Source organism: Centropristis striata, chromosome 4, assembly GCF_030273125.1.
Source record: "Centropristis striata isolate RG_2023a ecotype Rhode Island chromosome 4, C.striata_1.0, whole genome shotgun sequence".
NCBI classification, from domain to species: domain Eukaryota; kingdom Metazoa; phylum Chordata; class Actinopteri; order Perciformes; family Serranidae; genus Centropristis; species Centropristis striata.
The window spans coordinates 20,535,696-20,561,298 of record NC_081520.1 but is presented as its reverse complement, the minus strand read 5'-3'; the positions used below and the strand labels follow the sequence as shown (position 1 = coordinate 20,561,298).

Here is a 25,603-nt window from a genome sequence, read left to right as displayed (position 1 = left end):
GGCCCCCGCGACGTCAAGGTTAATCTCATGAGATCTCGCCACAGCCCGACTTTGCACTCATCAAAACCCAGCAAGAGACGACATAAATCACTAACCAGTTGAATCAGTGAGTGTAGTGCTCTGAACCAGTTGATGAATGACTGGAGATAAATCAGCTGCTGCTCTATAACAACAAACGTCTGATGGAGGAATCGACCTCCAGCTCACAGCGTTCTGCTGACGTAGCAGGACAGGATGCAGCTAACACAGAGTCAGATTTCAGCTGGATCCTCCCATCGATGCTTCTACAAGAGGAACTGATACCTTTTTATCATTATCACTTCTTTCTTCATTGATTTTTTTCTCCTTTCAAGGTGAAACAGAGGGAGCTCACACTGCAAAACCAACTGACAAAAAATAAGAAATAAACAACTAGAATTAAGCAAATACATGCTGGAAACAAGTCAAATTATCTGCCAGTGCAGTAAGTAAATGTTTCTCTGTAAGAATTCTAGTAAATAAAAAGTAAATATAAATATCTCGGCACTGGAAAAAGCAACGATAGCTTGAAATAAATCCAAAAATTCTTATTTCAAGCAATTGTGGCTTGAAAAGCCCGACTGTAGTAACATTAAAATAAGACAGAAATTAGCATGTTTTTTCCTCATTTCAGTATCTGTGGGTAGATACTGGTGATAAAAAATACTTTTGAAATAACATTTAAACTTCATGCAACTAAAACTCTCAACTGGAGCCAATATTTTAGGTAAAAACTCACCATATTCAACAGTTGAATAGATTGAAAAGCATGAAAAAGCTCACAATGTCAATCCTAAAAACAAGTCTTTACACAAGACAGAAATCCCTGTGAAGAGGTTATTCACTCATTTTAGTTACACAAAGACACATGTTGTTAAAATAAGCACATAAAGCTATGGTCAATTATACTAGATAACAAGATAATTAAAATACTATTGATAGATAGAAGAAGAAAATACTTGGTCAGCTTCATGTTATTTGCAGTGAATGGACACTTTTCTATGTTTTAAAAGCCTTGGATTAAAAGATAGTGGGACATTTTGCACGTTGGGAGAAGATGGAGATGCATCCTGTTGGATACAGTAAAACTCCACATGTATGAGCTGTTATATAACATGACAACATGGCAGCCAGCTAGACAGACATACAGACTGGGCTTCTATATGAATAAGAGACTGCATATAATTAATAATCTTAATTTAATAAATCTTGTCAAGGTAAATTTTCTGTCCATGCAGCAAGATCATTTCCCTCAGATTTAATGTTTTATCTGGTTTTTAAACACCTTTTTTTTTTTGCAGTGTGTGACTCTTGTGTGTGTGTCTGGTGCTGCTAACAGATTAGGTGACTCAGGTTTAATAGTGTTTCTGTGCTATAGAATGATAAAGAGGCCCTGGACATCTGAGACACACACACACACACACACACACACACACACACACACTCAATCTGATTAATCTTATGAAGCCCTGAGAGGAAATGTTCAAAGCTCCAGTCGACAGCGTGAAGAGAAAACGACTGCAGGATCAAGTGATAGATGAGGAGAGAGAGAGAGACAAATATAGAGAGACAGAGAGAGAGACATGAGGGACAGGAAGAGTCCTGTAGGGAGGAGAAGAAGAAGAAGAAGAAGAAGAAGAAGAAGAAGAAGAAGAAGAAGAAGAAGAAGAAGAAGAAGAAGAAGAAGAAGAAGAAGAAGAAGAAGAAGAAGAAGAAGAAGAAGAAGAAGAAGAAGAAGAAGAAGAAGAAGAAGAAGAAGAAGAGGTCCTGATGAAAGTGAGGAGGAAAGGAAGCAGGACGCACGTTGCCCAAACTGCTCCCCCTCTGTTTTTTTTCCTCCTGCAGTGCTCTGTAATTCGTCTCTAAAAATATCAGGCAAGAAGAGGAGGAGGAGCATAAACAAACAGACGGGGAGGAGAGGATGAAGGAGGAGTAACACACACACACTCACACACACACACACACACACAAACACTGAGGCTAAAAAACAAAGAACAAAGTGAGAGCAGAGACCACCTGGATGAGGACATGTCTGTCCATGTGAGACAATAACCAGGGGACAAACAGGAGAGAGAGAGAGAGAGAGAGAGAGAGAGAGAGAGAGAGAGAGAGAGAGAGAGGCAGCATGTGCGTCTCTCTCTCCAGGCTGCAGCCACGTGAGATCTCTCTCTCTCTCTCTCTCTGCCTCTCTCTCTCTCTCTCTCTCTCTCTCTCTCTCTCTCTCTCTCTCTCTCCTCAGCTGCTCTGCTCACACTGAGCCCCCAGAGGGGAGCAGAGCAGGGTCGCCTCAAAAACACACCGGATCACTCTGGATCACTCTGGATCACTCTGTGGTGTCAGCTCAGTGACCTGATCTAGCCCTCATACACACTGGGACCTGCAGGTTTACAGAACCATGTAGAAGACATGCAGGGTCAGGATGGAGGGATGAATATATTAAAAAAGCCACATATCTGACAGTGCATCCAGCCTGTTGTGTGAAACATGTCAATAGAGCCACACTGTAAAAAATGTTGTTTAAAAACCAGATAAAACAGTAAATCTGAGGGAAATGATCTTGCTGCATGGACAGATAATTTACCTTGACAAGATTTCTTAAATTAAGATTATTAAATCTAGAAATAAGCATGTTGAACACTTAAAATAATAAATTAACTCTTAAAACCAGATAAATTAAAGCTGCCAGCAGTGGTGAACTGGCCCGAGCAGAGTGACCTGATGATTATTTGGTTCTTACCAAGATAAAAAAAACAACTTTAGATTTAGAAGTGTTAGATCATTTATCTTGTTTTAAGAGTTAATTTCTTATTTTAAGTGCAGCAAGATCATTTCCCTCAGATTTACTGTTTTATCTGTTTTTTAGACACCTTTTTGCAGTGTGGCTAGGATGGATGGATGAACATGAATATATTTAATGCACTCTCTTATAAACAAGCCTCATATGTGACGGTGCATCCAGCCTGTTGTGTGAAACATGTTGACAGCAGAACACAGTGTCAGACATCCTGCAGCTGCTGGCTTGTGCTCTGAATACATGACAGCCTTAAAGCTGCAGAACCACATCATCATCATCATCATCATCATCATCATCATCATCACACAGCCAGAGAACATGTGAGCTCTGGTTCTTAAAGCTCTACAGCAGAACCACATCATCATCATCATCATCATCACAGACAGACAAGATCTCAGCTGTGGTTCTTACCAGGCGAGCTTGAAGCCTTTCATTAGTACAGCGAGCAGGGTCTGAGCGTGTCCATAGCGTGTTGTGGGCGCTGGGCTGCCCGGTGACACCGCCGCATGCTGACTGACAGCCTGCCAGAGCCTCTCCTCCCATACAGAGCAGGAGACGCAGCAGGAGGAGAAGGAGGTGTGGAGCAGAGACAGATGGAGGTCAGGTTGTTTGGGGGAGCAGGAGTCCGTTAGGATGATCCTCAGATCCTCAGCTCTGTCCTCCTTCCTTCCTTCCTGCTACATTCCTCGGCTGCTAACGTTGCTGCCGCAGTGCTCAGCACTAGTGCCAGAAATCCACTCGATCCACTCGTCCCTGAGGATCCTCAGCTCTTCCCACAAGAGAAGGAGGTGACCTGCACCGCAACATTCACAACAACGCTGCAACCTGCAGCAGCATCAGACGGCAGGAGGCTGCAGAGAGACGCCAACATGGCTGAATATCCTCCTCTCTGACTCTAACACTCTCTCTCTCTATCCAGCTCTCTCTCTATCCAGCTCTCTCTCTCTCTCTCTCTCTGTCTCTCTCTCTCTATCCAGCTCTCTCTCTCTATCTCTCTCTCTCTCTCTGTCTCTCTCCGTCTCTCTCTCGCTATCCAGCTCTAACTCTCTCTCTCTCACTCTCTCTCTCTCTGCTGCGGATGAAAGCTGCACTTGCTGTGTTCACAGTGAGCAGGCGCAGATCTCTACCCTCCCCCTCCCTCCCTCATCTCTCCTCCTCCTCCTCCCCCTCCCTCCCTCCCTCCCTCCCTCCCTCAGAGAGTTAAAATATATATTTTTTGTACAGATCCTTGCAAAACCAAGATCATTTCAGTATATAGGTATATTTTCAATAAAAATGATAATAATATTCCAAAAAATATTGCAATCCTGTGATTGGGGCCTCGGGGCAATCACACCGAGCACTGGTCCCATACAGCAATAGCTGTAGGGACCAGTGCTGCACGACTGTTATACTGTGGATTTCTTCTTCTTCCTCTTCTGGACGCAATTTCGTCCCGCTACTAGTCCTACAACTTGAAGAGTTGCAGGACAAATTATATATCAAAACGTGCGGTTTGATCGGGATCGGTGTGTTATTACTTTTCTCTACTGAATATGAATTTTTCGCGATTCAAGTCGCGAAAAACTACCCAAAATTTTGCATTGAAGTGAATGGGACGGCCGAAAAAAAATGAGCGAAAAAGAACAATAATTGGAGATTTTCAAACGTCTACTTCTCCGGCATAATTTCACCTAGAGACTCCATTTAAACTTTAAACAGTAGACACAAGTCCCGTGTATCGGTGTATTAATCCACATTTTGATAGGTCATATAGTTTTTTAACAATCCCTGTTCAATGACATGATCATTTTTGGATCATTTTGGATTATAATGGGTGTGTATTGCACGGAATGTTCGTGTCACAGTGTGTGACTTCATCGCCAGAGATTGCCTTTGATCTTTGCTCTGTTTGCCTTTGATCTTTGCTCTGATTGCCTTTGATCCTTTGATGTGATTACAGTTACAGATACAAGCACACACACATGCGCATAAGCACACACACTCCTCCAGATACACATGCTTCAAAAACACACACACACACACACACACACATTACTTTATGTGATTTTAGTTACACACACACACACACACACACAAATGCGCGCGTAAGCGTGCACACTCCTCCAGATACACGTTTCACACACACATTTTGAGGTTAAAGGTCATAGGTTGCTGTATAAATAAATACTTGAAAAGGAATGCTTGTTGTAGGTGTGCTCCTTGTATATAATATACTATTATAACATTACTAGTATTAATTGTTATAAATCTCTGAAGAATCTCATCATAGTGTACACACCGGCAGTAGCCCCCGTGGCCCTTTCACAATTTACCCAGGGGACATTTTTCTAGTTCATATTGCAATTGTGATATATATATTCAGCTAGGCAAGAATCCTTGGCTTTTTACTTTTTTACCCTTTTATTTTCTTTTTTATCTCTAATTCTGTTTTGGATTGAGTTTTTATTACTATTTTATTGTTTTACTGTTTTATTGTTTTCATTGTTATTATTTATAACTATATTTGTGTATGATTTCTACTGTATTTTAATAACTGTACAGCACTTTGGTCAACTGAGGTTGTTTTTAAATGTCTATAAATAAACTCTGACTTGACTTGACAATGAAATGCTTTTTAAATTATTCTGCCAGAGTATGTGGGATCAAAGGGATGTGAGAATAGTAGCATTAGTGTTTCCTGTAATACACAAACTGTGATACGTTATTGTGCTCGTTTACTAATGTGTTATTATAGGGAGCATATGTTTATGGCATGGTACATTGTTCCAAAGGGTACACTGTAAAAAATGTCTGTAGATTTTAGGGTGAAAAACTGCTAAACCATGACAGTAAAAGACGTAAAATGATAAATTAGTTAATTCAGTTTTAGTAACAATGAAACACTGTCAATATTTATATCAGACAAAACAGGATTTATTACAGTTTAAAAAAAATACATTACTCCACTGTAAAATACTCTGGCACTATACTGTAATATATATACAATCATCACTGTCATTTTTGCATTTATTTTTTTTCTCACTGTTAAATGTACTAAACACCATATCTCTAACAGAAATATACTGTAATATTTAATGGTAAAATCTATAATTCATGCAGCATTTATAAAGTATTTTCTGGTCAATTATATTGCAGAACAGCGTTTCTTTTAATGGAAAAACTTGTTAATTATACAGTAAGATATGGAATAAAATGGCAATCCTAAATGTGAAATCAACATTGCTAATATCATTTTACCGTAATATTAGAAAAAGTTGCACCGTATTTATTACGGTCAAGTTCAGCTGCTGGTTTTTACCATAAAAACAACAGGGCTTTTTTTTACAGTGTAGCCTGACAAATACAATGCAAATTATGTCTTTGCATGTGTGAGTGTGTATGTTTTTTTTTTTGTGCATATTTGCTCTGAGTATTTTGGACTGTAGAGGGCTCCATAAAACACTCTACAGTAGTGTTCAAAATAATAGCAGTCCAATGTGACTAACCAGATTAATCCAGGTTTTTAGTATATTTTTTATTGCTTTAATGCACCTACTGGTAAATTGTTTGCCATGTAGCAATGGAAAAAATATATACTAAAAACCTGGATTAATCTGGTTAGTCACATTGGACTGATATTATTTTGAACACTACTGTATAACTAGCAATCAATAGCTGGAAGCTGCTGACTTTAAGAGTTCCTCAGACCATATTATCATGCTTTTATTCTGAAAAACTCTCAGAGGGAAGAGGATCAGAGAGAGAAGATCTGCACCACAGGGCTCTCTCTCTCTCTCTCTCTCTCTCTCTCCATCCTCTTCCCTACATGGATCTCTTTCTCTCTTCCTCTCCCAGTTAAGCCTTACTGGCCCAGTGTTGCCTGACTGGAGCCTCTAGCCTCTAGCTGAGCAGTGAGCGGTTAGTGAGGGTTAGGGTACCTCCCTCTCTCTGTATGAGAGGGTTTATTAATGGAGGGGGCTGCTGCAGCTCTTCCTCTGGACTCTAGCAGCTGATCATGTTAATCTCTTAATGCAGGAGTAGAGGGTCTCCCTGTGTTAACAGACATGATGTACATCATGGTGACTCAGCTGGTTTAACTGGTGACTGAAGCTTTATAACTCATAGTTTGACTCCTGCTGGTCTTTGGTTAATTGTCTTTATTGGACTAATTGAGCGGACCAGCAGCTCTGTCTGTATATCTCCAGAGTTTGGAGCCTTTATTAAACCCAAAACACCTGAACCAGCTGAAGGGTACGAGTGCATTAAGGGGTTCATCTGTGTATCTGTTGTTATGTAAACTGTTTCCTACTGTTACAGGTTATGTTAGAGAGAAATAGAGAAAATTAGAGAAGCAAAACAAAAGCAACTTTCCCTGCTCCTCCTTTGATTTGTAGAAATTCACACTGCAGCAGATCCAGCCAAACCTGCCGTATAAAGTCTGACGTTTTCATCGACTCACTTTTAGCTCTGGAGCCTTTTTAACTGATTTAAAATATTTATATTCAATTTACACCCATAAAGTTGAAATCATTTTGTGTTTGACACAATAAACTGTTAATTGTGGTTTCATTTTCATTGTTACCTTGTTTTCTTCAGTTTCTTGTTCATCTTAATGCCTGCTACAATTAAAGGAACATTTGTTTGGACAAATATAATAATTTTCCATGGTTTTGCTGATAATAACCAAAATTATTATCAATAAAACCATGTTAAATGTCTCGATATCAGCTCTGAAATTAAACTCTTATCAGCTATGTTTGTATTTTCATTATATTTGTCCAAACAAATTAACCTTTAGTTGAACCAGACATTAAAATGAACAAATGCAATGAAGAAAACAAGGTGCTCTAGTCATTGTTTCCATGATTGTATATGGTGCATTCCTAATTTGACTATACTTGTAATGGATTGAGCTTTATGTGTTTCAGTCCACTGAGTGACTGAAGCAGCGATCAGTTAATCTCTTCAGGCCTCAGAGGTCAGAGGTCACAGAAACACTGACCAATCACTTAACAGAAGCAGAACCATCACAATAATCAGTCTTGCTCTTTAATCTTCTTAAAGCTGACATTATAAATTACACCTCATTAAGGTCACTAATACTACAACTACTGCAAAAAACTGGAGGGTTTATTAATGTTTGACTGATGTCACTCGTTGATATGCTTTTGTTGTTTGATTGTATTAATTTTAGTTAATTAATAAGTAAATCACTTATTAATCTGTTTTAGTATACCACAATATAAAGATATGACTTTATTTATCCTTCAGTGGGGAAATTTAGTCGTCACAGCAGCTCAAGATACAGACACAAAGATATAGAAGACTGAATAAAGAATATAAACAATAAGACGTATACAGAAATGCCAAATAGCAGAAAAGTATGTATATAATGTGTATGGAACACAGAATATATATATATATATATATATATATATATATATATATATATATATATATATATATATATATATATATATATATATATTCTGCCAGAGTATGTGGGATCAAAGGGGGATGTGAGAATAGTAGCATTAGTGTTTTCCTGTAAAACACAAGCGCATATATGTTTATGGCATGCTCCATTATTATAACAGCCTGAAAATACAATTATGCTAATTATGTCTCTGCATGTGTGAGTATTTTGGACTGTAGAGGGCTCCATAAAACTATCTATAACTAGCGATCAATAGCTGCTGACTTTAAGAGTTCCTCAGAACATATTATCATGCTTTTATTATGAAAATGTTCCCAGGTGAAGCAGTGAGATCTCCAGTGAAGCAGGAGGACAGTAAGAGTCTCTGATTGAGTCCATCTGGTCTCCATCTACTCATCAACCACTGAGAACGTCACGGAAAAACTACTAACTATGAAGAAATAAATAATGCAGCCATGGAGGACCTTACCATCTAATTATTCAATAAGGAATTCAGTTATTCATACTGACATGATGAAGGTTTGTTTGTTTGTTTGTTTGTTTTTATTTAGATCCCCATCAGCTATTCTTCCTGGGGTCTATCATCTTATTTCAGTGTGTACAGAATGATAACAGAATGATAACAGACATGACATACATTATATGAATACATAACATCAAACAAAAAGAACACAGAGACTGTATATATATATATATATATATCATATTACTCTATTAAATCTATATCGCTTTAAAAACAACTTAAAAGTCATTATCTAAATATCAACTTTAATTGATGCAGCTGTTGTTTTGTTTTGTATTTGTTTTGTGATGTCAACCATGTTTTATGTGAAATGTAATAACGTATTGTCTGTGTGTTCTTTTAGTTTTATGTTATGTATTTATATAATGTATGTCATGTCTGTTATCATTCTGTGTATTTCTACTTTGTATTTTTCACACTGAAATATGATAATAGAGCCCAGGAAGAATAGCTGCTGGGGATCTAAATACAAACAAACAAACAAACAAATAAACAAACCTTCATAATGTCCGTATGAATAACATTAGACATGAATAGTGAGTCTGCAGAGTTCAGACAGTCAGATGTGGACCCAGCTTCCTCTATTAAAGCCTCTGATGCATCAAGGAGAATGTTCTGATCATTTTCATCCATAAAACTAAGTTAACCAGAGAGCTCATTGTGACATTTAACTCCATCAACATCCAGAGAACACTGGAGCAGAACATGTTGCTGCTATGCTACGGCTGCATCTGACTAAAATAATCACTGAAAAAAGATCCAAGAAAAAAAAACCATGAACATAATACTGAGGAGTGGTTCTCCATTGACAGTGAGTTATATGTATGTATGTGCTATCTCCAGTAGTGGTGGTGGTGTGAATGAACCCAGCTTTAGAGAGGCAGAGGACTGTTACAGGTGCTTTATAAATAAAGTTTGAGTTGATGTATGTCTGTGTTGGTTTGACTGTGCAGCAGCTCCATGTTGGTGCTGAAGGAACAGCTCCTCCTCATGTCTCCTCTCACTGACGCCTCCTGCTGGCCACAACACAGAACAATACACTAAAACACTAGTGATCAAATACTACACACACAGCTCACTGCTGCTACAGTTAATACTAGTGATCAAACCAGGGATGGGCAACTTAAATGCTGCAGGTGGCCACAGTTTATCATGTTCACTACCACAGGGCCACATATAGGAGCGTCACTTCACCAGATATGATGAAACTGACATTTTAAATATGTTTACAGTGCAGTAACTGAACATATTTCATGCTCAAATGAATGTTTAACAGTATAAATTGGAATACAAAAGGTTTGAAGCAAAAAAAAAAAAACATTTACTGTGATTTCTTTTGTTTTCAGTGCAAGAACAGCAGAAAAACATTCATTACAAGAAGTCATTTTGTGCGTTTTTACACTGAACTTTTAAGATTTCATGCTCAAATGTAGTTGTACTGAGGGCCACTTCTAGTGAGGGTGAGGGCCTTATGTGGCCCCCGGGCCTCCTGTTGCCCATCCCTGGATCAAATAATACAAACAGAGCTGCTGCTGTCACCAGGCAACAACAGGAATCATTTACTCTGTTGCAAGGTTAGAATAGTTTTAGATTTTTCATCAGTTTTAGTTTTAATTTTGTTGTGATTTTTTGTTTTCAAATCCAGGTAGTTTTAATGAGTTTTTAGAGTGAGTTTGCTAGTTTTAATTAGTTTTTATTTTTTTGTAAAATGCTTAGTTTTAGTTTAGTTTTTATTAGTTTTAGTTTAGTTTCTTTTAGTTGTAGTTTAGTTTTTATTAGTTGTAGTTTAGTTTTTTTTAGTTGTAGTTTAGTTTTTATTAGTTGTAGTTTAGTTTTTATTAGTTGTAGTTTAGTTTTTATTAGTTGTAGTTGTTTTGTAATGGGGTATTTGTTGGGTCCAGATTCAATAAGGTCACAATAAATGTTTCCTTTATTTCCTTTGTCTGATCCATCTCAGCCCCAATAAGTTTATTAAGTCATAAAACCAGATAGATGAAATAGATTTCATATCAACCAAAAAGGTTTACAGATAAAAAAAGTTGACAAAGACGAAAACGAAGGACATTTTCACTATAATTTTAGTTCGTTTTGGAACCACAAAACACAGTTTCAGTTAGTTATCGTTTTTTTAAAAAGCTTTCAGTTAACGAAAATGTTTTTTCAATTCTAATTTTCCTTATTTCGTTAGTTTTCGTTAACTAATAATAATAATAACCTTGGGGTAAAGTGATTTATATTTAGAGTTTTCCAATATGCTATGTAAACATGTTCTTTATAAAAAGGTTGTTAAAGGAAAACTCAGCTCTGGTTGGTTGGTTTGAAAGTTTTCTTATAGGAAACACATCCAGAAGTTATATTTCATGTAGTGAGTTTAACAGACTAATTTATAATGATTAGTCATCAAACAGCTGCCATGTGGCTGCAGCATTAGCTTGTTGTTTAGCAGCCTTGAACCCTAATCTGGCCCAGAGACTCTTCATTTGTTTCTAAGAATAGCTGTCAGATAATCTGGATTAATCCAGTTTGCTGGGCGTTCCTCTGGATTACTCTCCTTCTGGTTCCTGCTGGTGGTGATAAACCCCCACACATTGATCTCCACCAGGTGATCAGAGGGGAATAATGCTGGTTTATCACGTGACTGTTTGTTTACTGTTGAACTGAGCATGATGGGTAATGTGTTTTTTCCTGAAGGCCACAGAGGGGAGACAGAGAGCAGGAAACATTTATTCCTCTCAGATAGAGGAAAATACATTATTAGACCAGTGGTTTCTTCAGTTTCTGGTTCATTTCAATGTCTGATTTAACCAAAGGTTCATTTGTTTGGACAAATATAATGATAACAACAGAAATAACTGATAATAGTTTAATGTTAGAGCTGATATATAGACATTTAACATGGATTTATTGATAATAACCAAAATCATGATCAATAAAACCATGTTAAATGTTTAGATATCAGCTCTTAAATTAAACTCTTATCAGATATTTTTTGTTGTTTTTTAGAACGTTGGGAGCATTTTTCCATTCAAGGACCATCAGAAAGATCAAACTCTGACGATCAAAAACATTAATACTATCAGCAGCATCATGAGTCCCACTGAGGACAGAACAGACACTTAGAGACAGACATGCTTTTTTTGTCATTTTATGTCTTTTTGTGTAATTTTGTGTCTTTTTTGTCTTTTTTTGGTCATTTTGTGTCTTTTTGTGTCATTTTGTGTATTTTTTGGGTAATTCTTTTGGTCATTTTGTGTCTTTTTGAGTCATAGTGAACAGACACTTAGAGACAGCCAACAGTGACTAAAACATAAGAGACTCAGAGTGGAAGACATCATGATGACAAGACATGATAAATGACATAAAATGATAATGATTGCTAAAATAAATGAATTACCAAGATATGATGCTCAACATCAAGTCAACCCCCAAAAACAGTGCTAATCAGTGAAAGGAGACGACCTTCTGCTGCGTCACGTTCTCCATGAATAAAAGAACAAAGAGACACGTGCTGACATTAAAGAGTCCACTTCCTGTTTCTGATGCAGCCAGCGGCAGGAAAACAGGACACAAAACACCATCATTATTACTACACAAAGAGGAGAGAGGAGGAGAAGGAGGAGGAGGAGAGGAGGAGAGAGGAGAGAGGAGGAGAGGATGGAGGAGGAGAGGAGAGGAGGAGAGAGGAGAGGAGGAGGAGGAGAGGAGAGAGGAGGACAGGATGAGAGAGGAGGAGGAGGAGGAGGAGGAGAGGAGAGGAGGAGAGGAGGAGGAGAGAGGAGCAGAGGAGGAGAGAGGAGGAGAGAGGAGGAGAGGAGGAGAGAGGAGGAGGAGAGGTGGAGGTGTATTCTCTGTGTTAACCTCAACAACAGGTTGAGACCTGAGAGAGAACAGAGAGTTTCCAGCTCTGATCAGCAGTTTACAGTCACATCAGAGTTTATTAATGTTAAAGTGTCTATGAGGGAATCTGACGATAAATAACAGAAAATCAGGACGGAAAGTGTCTCGTACTGTAACAGTTAAATCTCTCACATCTGATATGATAGAGGAGTGTTTTCACACCAGACAGTTATTATTATATATAGTTTAGAGTCTCATAACAGAAAATGTACATAACAGTAATTGTTATTAGAGCTGTAACAGTTATTCTATTAATGGAACAATAATCTAATATTAAATTAATCGTCAACATTTTGATAATCCAATAATTGGTTTGAGCAGTTTTTTTTAAAGACAATAAGTCCAAATTCTCTGATTTCAGCTTCTTCAATGTGAATATTTCTGGTTTCTTTGTTCCTTTATGACAATAAACTGAATATCTCTTTGGTTTGTGGACAAAACAAGAGATTTGAGGACGTCATCTTGTGGTTTGGAAACACTCATTGATATTTTTATACATTTTATTCACCAAACAACTAATCGATTAATCGTTTAAATAATCGACAGATTAATCCATAATGAAAATAATCGTTAGTTGCAGCCCTAATTAGTGCCTCGGGGCAATCTCACCGAGCACTGGTCCCATACAGCAATAGCTGTAGGGACCAGTGCTGCACTACTGTTATACTGTGGATTTCTTCTTCTTCCGCTTCCGGACGCAATTTCGTCCCGCTACTAGTCCTACAACTTGAAGAGTTGCAGGACAAATTATATATCAAAACGTGCGGTTTGATCGGGATCGGTGTGCTATTACTTTTCTCTACAGAATACTAAAAACTGCCCAAAATGTTGCATTGAAGTGAATGGGACGGCCGAAAAAAAAATGCTTTCTGTTCGAGGCCAGAAATTCCAGTCTGTCCACCTCTGGCTGCTGTCACTGTTCCGGAACATTCAGGTGGCAGTTAATTCTGTTGATTGCTCTGCTCTGATTGGTCCTTTGATCTTTGCTCTGATTACAGTTACAGATATACGCACACACGCACGTACAGTTGAAACCAGAAGTTTACATACACTATATAAAAAGACACATATGCTTTTTTTCTCACTGTCTGACATGAAATCAGACAATCACTTTTCCTGTTTTAGGTCCGTTAGGATTACCAAAATTATTTCTATTTGCTAAATGCCAGAATAATGAGAGAAGGATTTTTTTAGACAATTTTTTATTACTTTCTTCAAAGTCAGAAGTTTACATACACTAACATTATTATGCCTTGAAACAATTTGGGAAAGCCCAGATGATGCTGTCATGTGGCCAGGCATGTCATGGCCTGAAAGGCCACTACTCCAAAAGAAACATAGAAAAGACAGATTACAGTTTTGTCAGACCAAAAATTAAGGTCTTTGTCCCTGTGTGCATTTGCAAACTGTAATCTGTAATTTTTATGTTTCTTTTGGAGTAATGGCTTCTTCCTGGCAGAGTGGCCATTCAGCCCATGTTGGTACAGGACTCGTTTCACTCTGGATAATGACACACTCTTACCAGCTTCAGCCAGCATCTTCACAAGGTCTTTTGCTTTTGTTCTTGGGTTGATATGCACATTTTGGACCAAAGCACGTTCATCTCTGGGACACAGAACCCGTCTCCTTCCTGAGCGCTATGATGGCTGGACATTCCCATGGTGTTCATACTTGGGTATAATTATTTGAACAGATGAATGTGGCACCTTCAGGCATCTGGAAATTGCACCCAAGGATGAACCAGACTTGTGCAAGTCCACAATTCTCTTCCTGATATTTTGGTTGATTTCTTTTGACTTTCCCATGATGTTACACAAAGAAGCAGTGTGTTTCAGGTGTGCCATAAAATACATCCACAGGTATGTCTCGAATTAACTCTAATGTTGTCAATAAACCTATCAGAAGCTTCCAAAGACATGACAACATCATCTGGGCTTTCCCAAATTGTTTCAAGGCATAATAATGTTAGTGTATGTAAACTTCTGACTTTGAAGAAAGTAATAAAAAAATGTCTAAAAAAATCCTTCTCTCATTATTCTGGAATTTAGCAAATAGAAATAATTTTGGTAATCCTAACGGACCTAAAACAGGAAAAGTGATTGTCTGATTTCATGTCAGACAATGAGAAAAAAAGCATATGTGTCTTTTTATATAGTGTATGTAAACTTCTAGTTTCAACTGTAACTTTGGGATTTTAGTTACAGACACACAGCGCGCACACTCCTCCAGATACACGTTTCACACACACACATTTTGAGGTTAAAGGTCATAGGTTGCTGTATAGATAAATACTTGTAAAGGAATGCTTGTTGTAGGTGTGCTCCTTGTATAATATATAGTATCATAACATTACTAGTATTAATTGTTATAAATCTCTGAAGAATCTCATCATAGTGTACACACACCGGCAGTAGCCCCCGTGGCCCTTTCACTATTTCCCCAGAGGACATTTTCTAGTTGTTATTTTTAGATTATTTTAAAGCTCTAGTAGGATGAGGCCAATCCATCGATCTGCACTGAAAACAGTTTGGTAGTCAGAGTCATCAGAGCTGCTCCACTTGTTATGGATTTATCTGGATTTATATCACAACATAAATATGAACTCATGGCTTCTACTTTATGTTAACGTAGACGAAGAAGAATCATCCAAACAGTCACACCAGGGACCTGCCAACTCCAACATCTATAACGGTAATGATCAATTCATTGATTAATCGCTGCATGCATACATGGGCAAAATAAAAGATATTCGATAGAACTGTGTAAAAGCCTGTTTTGATAACTGGACGTTTTTATTTTGAAAGAACGAAAAGAGACTTGATCCTGTTGATTGTTAAACTAAAGCAAGTGAGATTAAACTGTAAAGAAAACAACGAGGAGTTCAATGTTTTATGTTTTAACTTATTGAACTGAACGTGTTTCAGTTCATTCATAGTCAGAGATAAAATTATAATAGAAAAATACACAGGTCCATTACAAATTCCACATGATCGACCAAATTCTTAACGACCATCACTGATTAATTATTGCGCTCCCTAATTCACACACAGGTGGAGTGAGGGGAAACATCTGTATGAGTTGACAGTCAGACTGGAGATCCTCCCTACGGCTGGGCGATATGGCCCTAAAGAACCTCACAATGTTTCAGGCTTTTTTTTGCAATACTAGAATAGAAAAGTACCAGGAATTAAAATGAACAAAATATCAGATAAAACAAGGTCGGTCTAATCATTTTTCCATGACTGTATGAACAAAAACTTGTTGTGGTGCAAAATAACCCAGAAAGCCTCTTTGGATTGGATTCATGTCTGTGTATTTCCTTCTTATTCCATCATCAACACTCTTTTCTCATTGTTTATAATTACATAACTACACAACGTCACACCATTATGAAATGGCTCCATGTGACCTCATCACCAGTGAGCGTGATGCTGTCGCTGACGGCTTCTACTGTCTGTAAAAATCAGACCCCATCTGTGTCCTCATGCTCTGCTTAAAGGAACCTCAGTCTGACCTTTATTCAAACAGGCAAGTTGATTAAAAACATAGCAGCAGCAGCACGACGCCGTCTGAAAACCTGATAGTCAAACTTTTACAAAACCCAAGACACACACTGATAAAAGGTCTAAAAACCAGATAAAACAGTAAATCTGAGGGAAATGATCTTGCTGCATGGACAGATAATTTACCTTGACAAGATTTATTAAATTAAGATTATTAAATCTAGAAATAAGCATGTTGAACACTTAAAATAATAAATTAACTCTTAAAACCAGATAAATTAAAGCTGCCAGCAGTGATGAACTGGCCCGAGCAGAGTGACCTGATGATTATTTGGTTCTTACCAAAAAACTTTAGATTTAGAAGTGTTAGATCATTTATCTTGTTTTAAGAGTTAATTTATTATTTTAAGCGTTCAACATGCTTATTTCTAGATTTAATAATCTTAATTTAAGAAATATCTAGGTTTTATTCTAGTTTTATGTGGTTTTATTCTGGTTTTAACTGGTTGTATTCTTGTTTCATTTCCCTCAGATTTACTGTTTTTATCTGTTTTTTAGACACACAGTGTTTTAGTTTTAGACACTCACTTGCAGTGGAGGCCTGGAGGTGGAGCAGGGAGTGTATTTTTGCATTAGAGGGCTGTGGTGGAGTGGTGATGGATCAGGGATGGTGGAGATATTGACTGACCCTCCATCTGTTGCCACAGAGACGACCCTGCTGCTGCAGAGCTCCAGCCTGCAGCTTCAGGGCCACATGTGGACCTTGTTCATGTTTTGATTCAGACGGGGAAAACACAATGCTGAGCCCCCCCACACAAACACACACACACACACACACACACACACAGTGAGTTTACATTGCTTACCACTGGTTGCTATGCCATTATCACCCACAAGGCCTTCAAGGACGCAACTTGAGCTATTTCAAGCTGCACAAATGATCAGCGTCACTCATGGTGACAAAGCTAAAGTCATGCAGAAGGCCTCAGACTTTACAAACACCTCAACGTTACATGGATTCAGTCTGCATGAATCACCGCCGAGCCTGAAAACCTGAAACCATCGACGACACCAACAAGGTCAGACTGTTCTCTAACTGTTCTCTAATGTCTTCAGATGAGAACAAACCTGAGCTCTGTTTTATACAAATCCTCCACAATTAATCACATTTTAATCGTTACCATGATTTTGGCCGCCATGATTAAATTAACCTGATCGTCGGTGATATTTCCATTTTAAAACGCGTCTCTCCTGCAGATCTAATCAACACTTTCTACCCCAGTAGTCCACCAACCACCAGGGGGCGGGACCGTTTTTCTCCCCTGAAAACAGCCTGGTTGCTGATTGGATAGAACGCTAAGCAGGATGTGACGTAGTACTGGACGCCACAACAACACGCGACATTTCTAAAAGCCGGTGAAGCAGTGTTGCCAATTTAGCAACTTTGTTGCTATATTTAGCGACTTTTCAGACCCCCTTAGAGACTATTTTTCAAGAAAGCGGCCGGAGACAAATCCAGAGACTTTTTCTGGTGTTATTGGAGACTTTTGGAGACTCGTTCTTACTCTTCTTAACGAGCCACGGGGGCCAGAGGCTCTTCTTAAGGAGCCACGGGGTCCGGAGGCTCGTTAAGAAGAGCCTCCGGCCCCCGCGGCCCTGTTAGAGACCTGTTACTATTCAGCCAAAATAAACTTAATGTGAATACTCCAAGTTACAAACACACACACACACACACACACACACACACACACACACCTTAGTTTCTGAGCTGTTCCCCTGCAGTCAGAGCAGAAATGATACTGCTGTGTTTACAAGCTGACATGCTGAATGCAAAATAACATCTCCAAATGACTGATTTCCATAAAACTGAATGTCCATTTCAAGAGCACTAGTACATCCCCAATACACAAATAACACTCTGGTGTCTAAAAATGCAACTACTAAAGGAAAAGCCATATACTCTCTTAAATTCAGAAGTGAGTTAAATGTTTTCATAAAGTTCTTTTGAATGGACATCCTTAAATAATCATCATCAATTCTTATAAACTGGGCAACAAATAAATATAATCCTTATCAATGCTGAAAAAGGAGTACTCCAGCAGTTTAATCTTGCAGTTCCATTAAGTTAGAGGGACTCACTAGAGACATATTTATCATACATCCTAATTTTTTTTTTCATTTCTTACTTTCTGAATAAAAACCCTTTTTTAAAAAATAATTTCTGACCCATGTTGTGCATTAGAAGGTGTTTATATGTTGTCACCAATTTAAAACCTGACAAAGAAGACACAAATATTAACTATCCTAGTTTGTTAAATTGGTGTTTTTCCAATGGATATTATTATTTGGTGGCTCTAATGAGTCTCAAATGTTAAAATATGTGATTTTCCAATGTAATCTGGTGGTTCTAACAACTCTTTTAAAGTTAAACATTCAAAATAAGACAAACATAGTTACACATATACTCACATTGTTCATTTAGTGAATCACTTTTTGTATCACTACGCTTGTAATGCGCAAGGTCATTTTAGACCCATGTGTGTAAACTTGATGTAATAATACAAAAACTATTTTTCTTCATAAAGTATGAAAGGAAAAATGAATATAATGATCTGTTGTAATAATAAAAAAGATATTCAAACACACAGCAACATTAATAACATGGGAATGAATGAGGGTCATTTTAGACCATGTTGTGTATTAGAAGGTGTTTATATGTTGATCATCAAAGAGTTAAACACAACCTGGAGTTTTAATCCAGTGTGTATGAAAGGAAAAATGGATCTGTTGTATTCAAACACACAGCAGCATTAATAACATGGGGAATGAATGAGGGTCATTTTAGACCATGTTGTGTATTAGAAGGTGTTTATATGTTGAGCATCAAAGGGTTAATGTGACTTGGAGGAGCTCATTATTTAGTGAACTTGTTCCAGTACTACAGAGACGTGTCCCCATATCCTCTCTACAGTCGTGTCCTTGCAGCAAAGCTCTGACTGGTTATGTTTTGGCCCACAGAGAGGCCACACTGGAAACAGAGTGGCCCCACCTCTAACCCTGTGGAGCTCCTGCAGAGGACAATGCTGACAGTGTTTCAGTAAATGATGCTGCAGCAGTTTTTGCTGCTGGATCTCTCACACTGTGAAATCTGAGGACCACGAGAAGTGGAGGAGAGGAAGTAGAAGCAGTTATAGTGGGATTTATAGAAAGTATGGCACAAAGAAACAGCTCCCCCTGGTGGTGTGAGTGAGTACCTCAGATGTGATGACTCACTTCACTTAACATTGTTTTTATTTAGAAATAGAGGAAAATATACAGAAATGGAAGATGGTATAGTGTACCACAATCTATTATTAATAATTTATCACCATAAAACGTCCATATGGTGTCGGTGCTCATGTGGAGTGTCTTGTCTTGTTATTTCCTTTGGGACGAACATTACAAAAGAACTAAATATGACAAACCCTAGTAAGAATTTCAACTATATCGATATATGTGATATGGTCTTATTCAGGGGTCGGCAACCTTTACTAACAGAAGAGCCACTGTTGGCAAAAAAAAAAGAAAAAATGTTGTAATGGAGCCGCAAACCTTATTTTGAGCCTCATGATGAAGAAGAAAACAGCCTACCAACAGTACTGATGGTCTTAAGGAGCATTTATTCATGTTTTTGTCAGAATGCAGCGAGGACCCAAGTGCAAATGAAAGACTAAAGAAAAAATGGAAAGCTAGTCTTACTAAAGAAAATCAAAACTAGACTTGAAGTTGGCAAAATGTAGGTTAAGGTACCCGACCGTAGACTTTGGGAAGCTAAAAAAGCACTTTTTATTAAACTAAGATGTAAAAATATATATATTTTAATACTGTATATAAGCTACACATTTAACTGAAAGATACAAATGTCTTTGGGACTACACCAATGATGAATGAAAATTAAAGAAATATTATAAACATATACAAACATTTTGTTGTCACAGCCACATGGAGCCACTGCAGACGGCCTGAAGGGCCTCATGTGGCTCCAGAGCCGCAGGTTGACCACCCCATATGACATTTATAAATATATCAATATCTTTTATGTCAATATATCACCCAGCCCTAAAATAGCTCCAATCAATCCACCCAAAAATGTGAATCAACATCTGATGTGCCAGAATCTATTATGAATGATTTATCACCATGAAAGGTCAATATGTTGTGTGGAGTGTCTTGTCTTGGTATTTCCTACCTTTGGGGTTTCCATATCAGTTTCTTCCACTTCTTTTGCTTGGCCTATCAGTGAGGGTAGAGAAGAGTCAATGAGAGGTTTTGATGGATTATCTTTTCTTTTTCATGACCTAATTGTCCTGATGGCAGCTGATTCTCACTACAAAACACTGGAACTGATGATTCATGTCAGCTACACTAAAAACAAACAGAAAAGCCGATAAATCATAATAGGCCGAACTCTTTGTTCTATTAGTGGAGTGCCATAGCTCAACATATCATAACAATCGTTCAATTTGTGACAAAAGCACCAAATTTGGCAGATACGTTGATAATTATACTGGGAACAAAACTGGATATTGGGCCGTCACAAATTCAGACCCTGGTTGCCGTGGCAGCCATTTTTAAAAATGGCTATCAGCAGTTGGTTAAAATGTCCTATTGGACTCAGGTGCAATAATGGACATAATCTAGATCCTAGAACCCTGAGAACCAAATAAAATACTCACTCACACTTTTACAAAGTAATGGGTCATCTCATTATCTTATAATGTTATTATATATTGCAGGTGGAACATCAGAAAGCCAAGGGGTTCCATTTATTATTTAACACATTATTATTATTATTATTTATTTACATTGTCATAAAAAAACATTTTCACTTGAACTTTTATGTAATCAATATTTGTGGTGTTGTAAACATGGTAACAGCAGCTTGGAGGCCGAGCTTCTATTGACTTGTAACAGCTGGCTGTCATTTTCCAAAATGGCCGCCATGGCCATCAGATTGCGAATATGCGATGGCCCAATATCCAGTCTTTTTCTAAATATATTAAGCTACATATGGGCCAAATTAGGTTCTTTTATCACAAAATGAACAATAGTTTAGCTATATCTATTATCTCTAGTGTTCATAAAGAAGATAAGGAACCTAAAATGTAGTTGTTTTCTCTCGCTGGTTCAGAAAACCTTTTCACAAAGCACACTTTGCTTTTAAAGTGAACCAAAACAACATGCTTCCAGTCATCTCTGTACAGTTATTATTTGGTGGTGAGTTCAGATGACGCTCTGACATTTAGTCTGATTCAAATCCACACCACCAAAACAAACAATAACTGTTTGAGACACAAAATCACATGTAGATGTGTGTGTCGTTGTGTGTTCTGTGCTGCAGAGAGCTGAGTCCTTTCTCTAGTCGCTGCTGCTGCTGCTGTGACTCAATACACAGCGCCCACATGGACCATGAATCACTGTGATCACAGGCCCTCAACCACTCCTCCATCTATTCAATCAATTCATTTCTGCTGTGGCACCTGATAATACATTTGCCTCTCCAGTCAGAGCAATTTCTTCCCACTCCTTTACCCCTGGCTGAGCTCACAGCACTACTGATGGCTTCTACCTTCTGCAGATCTGATGTCTGTCAGGGAGTTTAATCAACTTTAATATTCTCTCAGAGAGGAACTAATCAAGAGTCTCCGGTTAAGACTAAACACTCAAAATAAATGTAAAATAAATGCACAGTGCCTTTAATATTTAGAAGCTGAAAGTGGATGTTTAAAATACGACTGCACAATTAATTCAATTTTAATCGTGATCAATTGATTGATGATTCTGGCAACCAAAGCTGCCGGTATGTTACCATAAATGAAACAGATTTTTTTACAGTGTAGGATATCAATAAAGATTCTATAATACAGTATCACCGTACTGTGAAAAATGTTAGGTGAGGTTTTTGCTCTCATTTAACTATTTTACTTAAAGATGTACACATTTTTACCTCTTAATTACTTTGATGTGGATCTCCTTTTAACTTAAAGCTAATGCTAATCAAGGATGAGGACTATTCCATCATACATCAGATCTGTCTGCGTGCTGCTGGGGCTCCATGTTGTGCAGAATGGGCCTTTTTATTTGCAGCGTTTGGAACAAGCCTGTTAAATAATTACAACACCACAGATGGATCTCCATCCTAAGCATCTTTAAGTTTCCTCCCTGTGGATGTGCATCTGGATCAGAGTGCTTATTTACAGTAAAAAGTGCTGTATTAAATGTCGTCCTGCTGGGCGGAGGTGCAGACGTTTAGCGTGATCAGCAGGATTGATCTGCTGATGAACATATGTGAATTACAGCGTGAGTCACCAGAGGATCTGTGATGAGTCAGCAGAAAAGTCCTGCAGACACATGAACCACTCAGATGATACAGGAGGGCTGCATGTACATTATAGCTGCTCTAGAATATATTAGTCAATAATAATAGTCTCTTTATCCTCCCCACATACTGTAAGCACCTCAACTTACTGAGAGTGCTACACTGTAAAAAATGTCTGTAGATTTTAGGGTGAAAAACTGCTAAACCATGACAGTAAAAGACGTAAAATGATAAATGAGTTAATTCAGTTTCAGTAACAATGAAACACTGTAAATGTTTATATCAGACAAAACAGGATTTTTTACAGTTTTCTTTTAATTTTAAATAAATTACTCCACTATAAAATACTCTGGCACCGTGTTTGTAACAAAAATATACTGTAATATATAAACAAGCATCACTGTAACTTTTGCATTTATTTTTTGTAAAACTACTTTTTCTCACTGTTAAATGTAGTAAACACCATATCTCTAACAGAAATATACTGTAATATTTAATGGTAAAATCTTTAATTCATGCAGCATTTATAAAGTATTTTCTTGTCAATTATATGGCAGAACAGTGTTTTTTTAGATGGAAAAAAACTTTTTATTTATACAGTAAAAAATGGAATAAAATGTTAATCTTAGACATGAAATCAACAGTGATAATACATTTTTACCGTAATATAAAAAAAAGTTGCACCAGTAAAGTTCTGGCAACCACAGCTGCTGTTTTTTTTACTGTAAAAACAACAGTTGTTTTGTTTTTACAGCGTACAGTGGACTGAATGAACTCCACTTTCATTATCTCACAGACCAAAAATTCTTCCTGCAACCAATACTCCATTAATAAAACAGGGGATAAATGGGCCTAATGATAAATGGATTGGTATCAATTTCAGCTCCAACTGAGGACGGAAACGTCCAGCCTCGTCTGACGGCTCTATATTTAGTTCTGTTGTGCCATTAAAAGGCATATGTGCATGGCATCTCTCCTTGTGTAAGTCTACAGCGAGGCAGATGTCCAGCTAGCATGAAAACAAAACCTTTCACTGATAACGGTAAGAGGGTGTGTCGGTGACAGACAGATTGTCTACAGACTTAATGAATCACCTACAGAGAGTCAGCAGCTGGTCCACAACACACTATGACTCAGTTCACACTGGTCCCAGTCTCCCACCAAGGTTACACTAGATTATTTAACCCATAAGAACCTACGGTGACACGGCTGTCACAAACATTTTAACCCTTAATAGGTCACTCATTGAAATACTTGCAAATTCCAGATTTCAACCCTATATCCTATTGGAGGATATTACTTACAGCCAGAATGTGTAAAAAACACATACGGACCCGGGGGAGGGGGGTCATATTTAGAGAAAAAAGTTTACAAGATTAAAGTGACAAATCTACAAGAAAAAAATGTGCAGATTTATGAGATTTAAAGTGGTGAATCTGCGAGGAAAAAGTTGCTCTTAAATCTGCGACTTTTTTCTTGTAGATTTGCCACTTTAATCATGTAAAATTGCAACTTTTTTTTTTTTTTCTCGAAATATCTCCCTTTACTTTACTGGGTTCTTATGGGTCAACGGATGTTGAGAATTACTAGAAGAAAGCCTTCAGAAATGGTTCTAATCAATCTAGGGCTGGGCGACATGGACCAAACGTCATATCCTGATATATTTAGGGCGAATATCGATTTATATCCTGATATTTTTTATCTCAAAGTGAGAGCAAATGTTCAGTCAAAGTCAAATATGAACTAAAAAGCCACAGAGCTGGTCTTCCTGCTGTCGGACTAGCTGTAATATTAGCTGGCTTGCTATGTGTTGTGTTATTGCGTGATGTTGATACTTGGCTGTTAGTAAAGTTGTTGAGCACTCTTAATCTCATAATTTAATGATAAGAAATAACAAACTGCTGCCATATTTACAACAGCATGTAGAAGTGAATGCTGTCTGAAACTTTAAGGGTACTAAATAAATTGCAAAACATACTTATTCCATGTGATGTTTCTTTAAATATGTAAAAAAAAAAAAAAAAAAGAAAAAAGAAAAGGTTAATTCCCATTCCTAAAGTTCCTGTCATGATAACACATTTTTTAGGACAATATATTTTCCCAGAAACTATCCTGATAAACAATAGTATCGTTGAATCGATGTTTTTTTAGTTTAATAACCATATTAGAGCATAATAGGTTCATGATTTTCCACAGCAATTCATTTTTAAACCTGGAGAATATTAAACATTGAGATTGAAATGTGGAGAACAAATACTGAAACATCCTCGATAAATAAAACATACATAAATAAACTACAACCAAAACAAATAAAATAGACTCTCAGGCTGTTAACTAAACATTGCACTGAGATAATCATTATGTATTATATTATTTATTATTAGAATAACAAACAGCTGGAATGGCTGCTTGGGGAATAGTTTTTTTTCTGGTGACAATCTCCCAGGAAGGTTTTAGACTCGATTCTTTAATGGATGTTGAGAATTACTAGAAGAAAACCTTCAGAAATTGTTCTAATCAATCTAGATCTGGGCGACATGGACCAAAAGTCATATCCTGATTCATTGAATATCTGAATATCGATATACTGAAACTGAGCAGCATTTTCACACATGCGTGATTCATTTGCAGACTGGTGCAGACTGGGCACTGAGGGGTTAACAGCTCCTGCTCTACAGCTGGGAGAGACTACTGCAGGAGGACTGGGCCGCTTGTGAATGCTTTGGGATGGCGATACTCGTTAAGAAGAGCAGGAATCAGACCTGTCAAGTACCCCGTTGGCCAGGAAAGTCCCGTATTTTACCCTTATTTCCCGACGTCCTCCAGTATTAGTATTTCCAGTATAGCTCCTGTATTTTAACCGGGCCCAGATATGACTTTTGGTCCATATCACCAGAGCACTCTTTGGTCATAATGTTACAATATGAAAATGCAGAAACAGCTGCCATATTTACAGCAGCATGTACAAGTGAATTGTCGTCTGAAACTTTAAAGTTAAAAAAATAAATAGCAAAACCTATTTCTATGTGATGTTGCTTTAAATAGGTTAAAAAAAAGAAAAAAGATGAATTCCCGGACCTAAAGTTAAGTT

The 25,603-nt window shown here is 37.6% G+C and overlaps 1 protein-coding gene across 12 annotated transcripts in view; it reads right to left on the bottom strand.

The window, feature by feature from the left end:
- LOC131970107 (protein Aster-B-like) overlaps positions 1-25,603 on the bottom strand; it is a 117,203-nt gene that overhangs the window by 76,425 nt on the left and 15,175 nt on the right. Inside the window, exon 1 of one of the 12 annotated variants that reach the window (XM_059331395.1) lies at positions 20,383-20,426. The exons of 10 other annotated variants lie outside the window; for them this stretch is intronic. Coding sequence is in view for 1 of the 2 variants with exons in the window: in XM_059331387.1 (XP_059187370.1) it covers positions 3,224-3,246 (23 nt within the window). In the remaining variant the exon portion in view is untranslated. Of the gene's footprint in view, positions 1-3,223; positions 3,691-20,382; positions 20,427-25,603 lie in introns of those variants that run through there. One more of the 12 variants, XM_059331387.1, reaches the window with a different exon arrangement.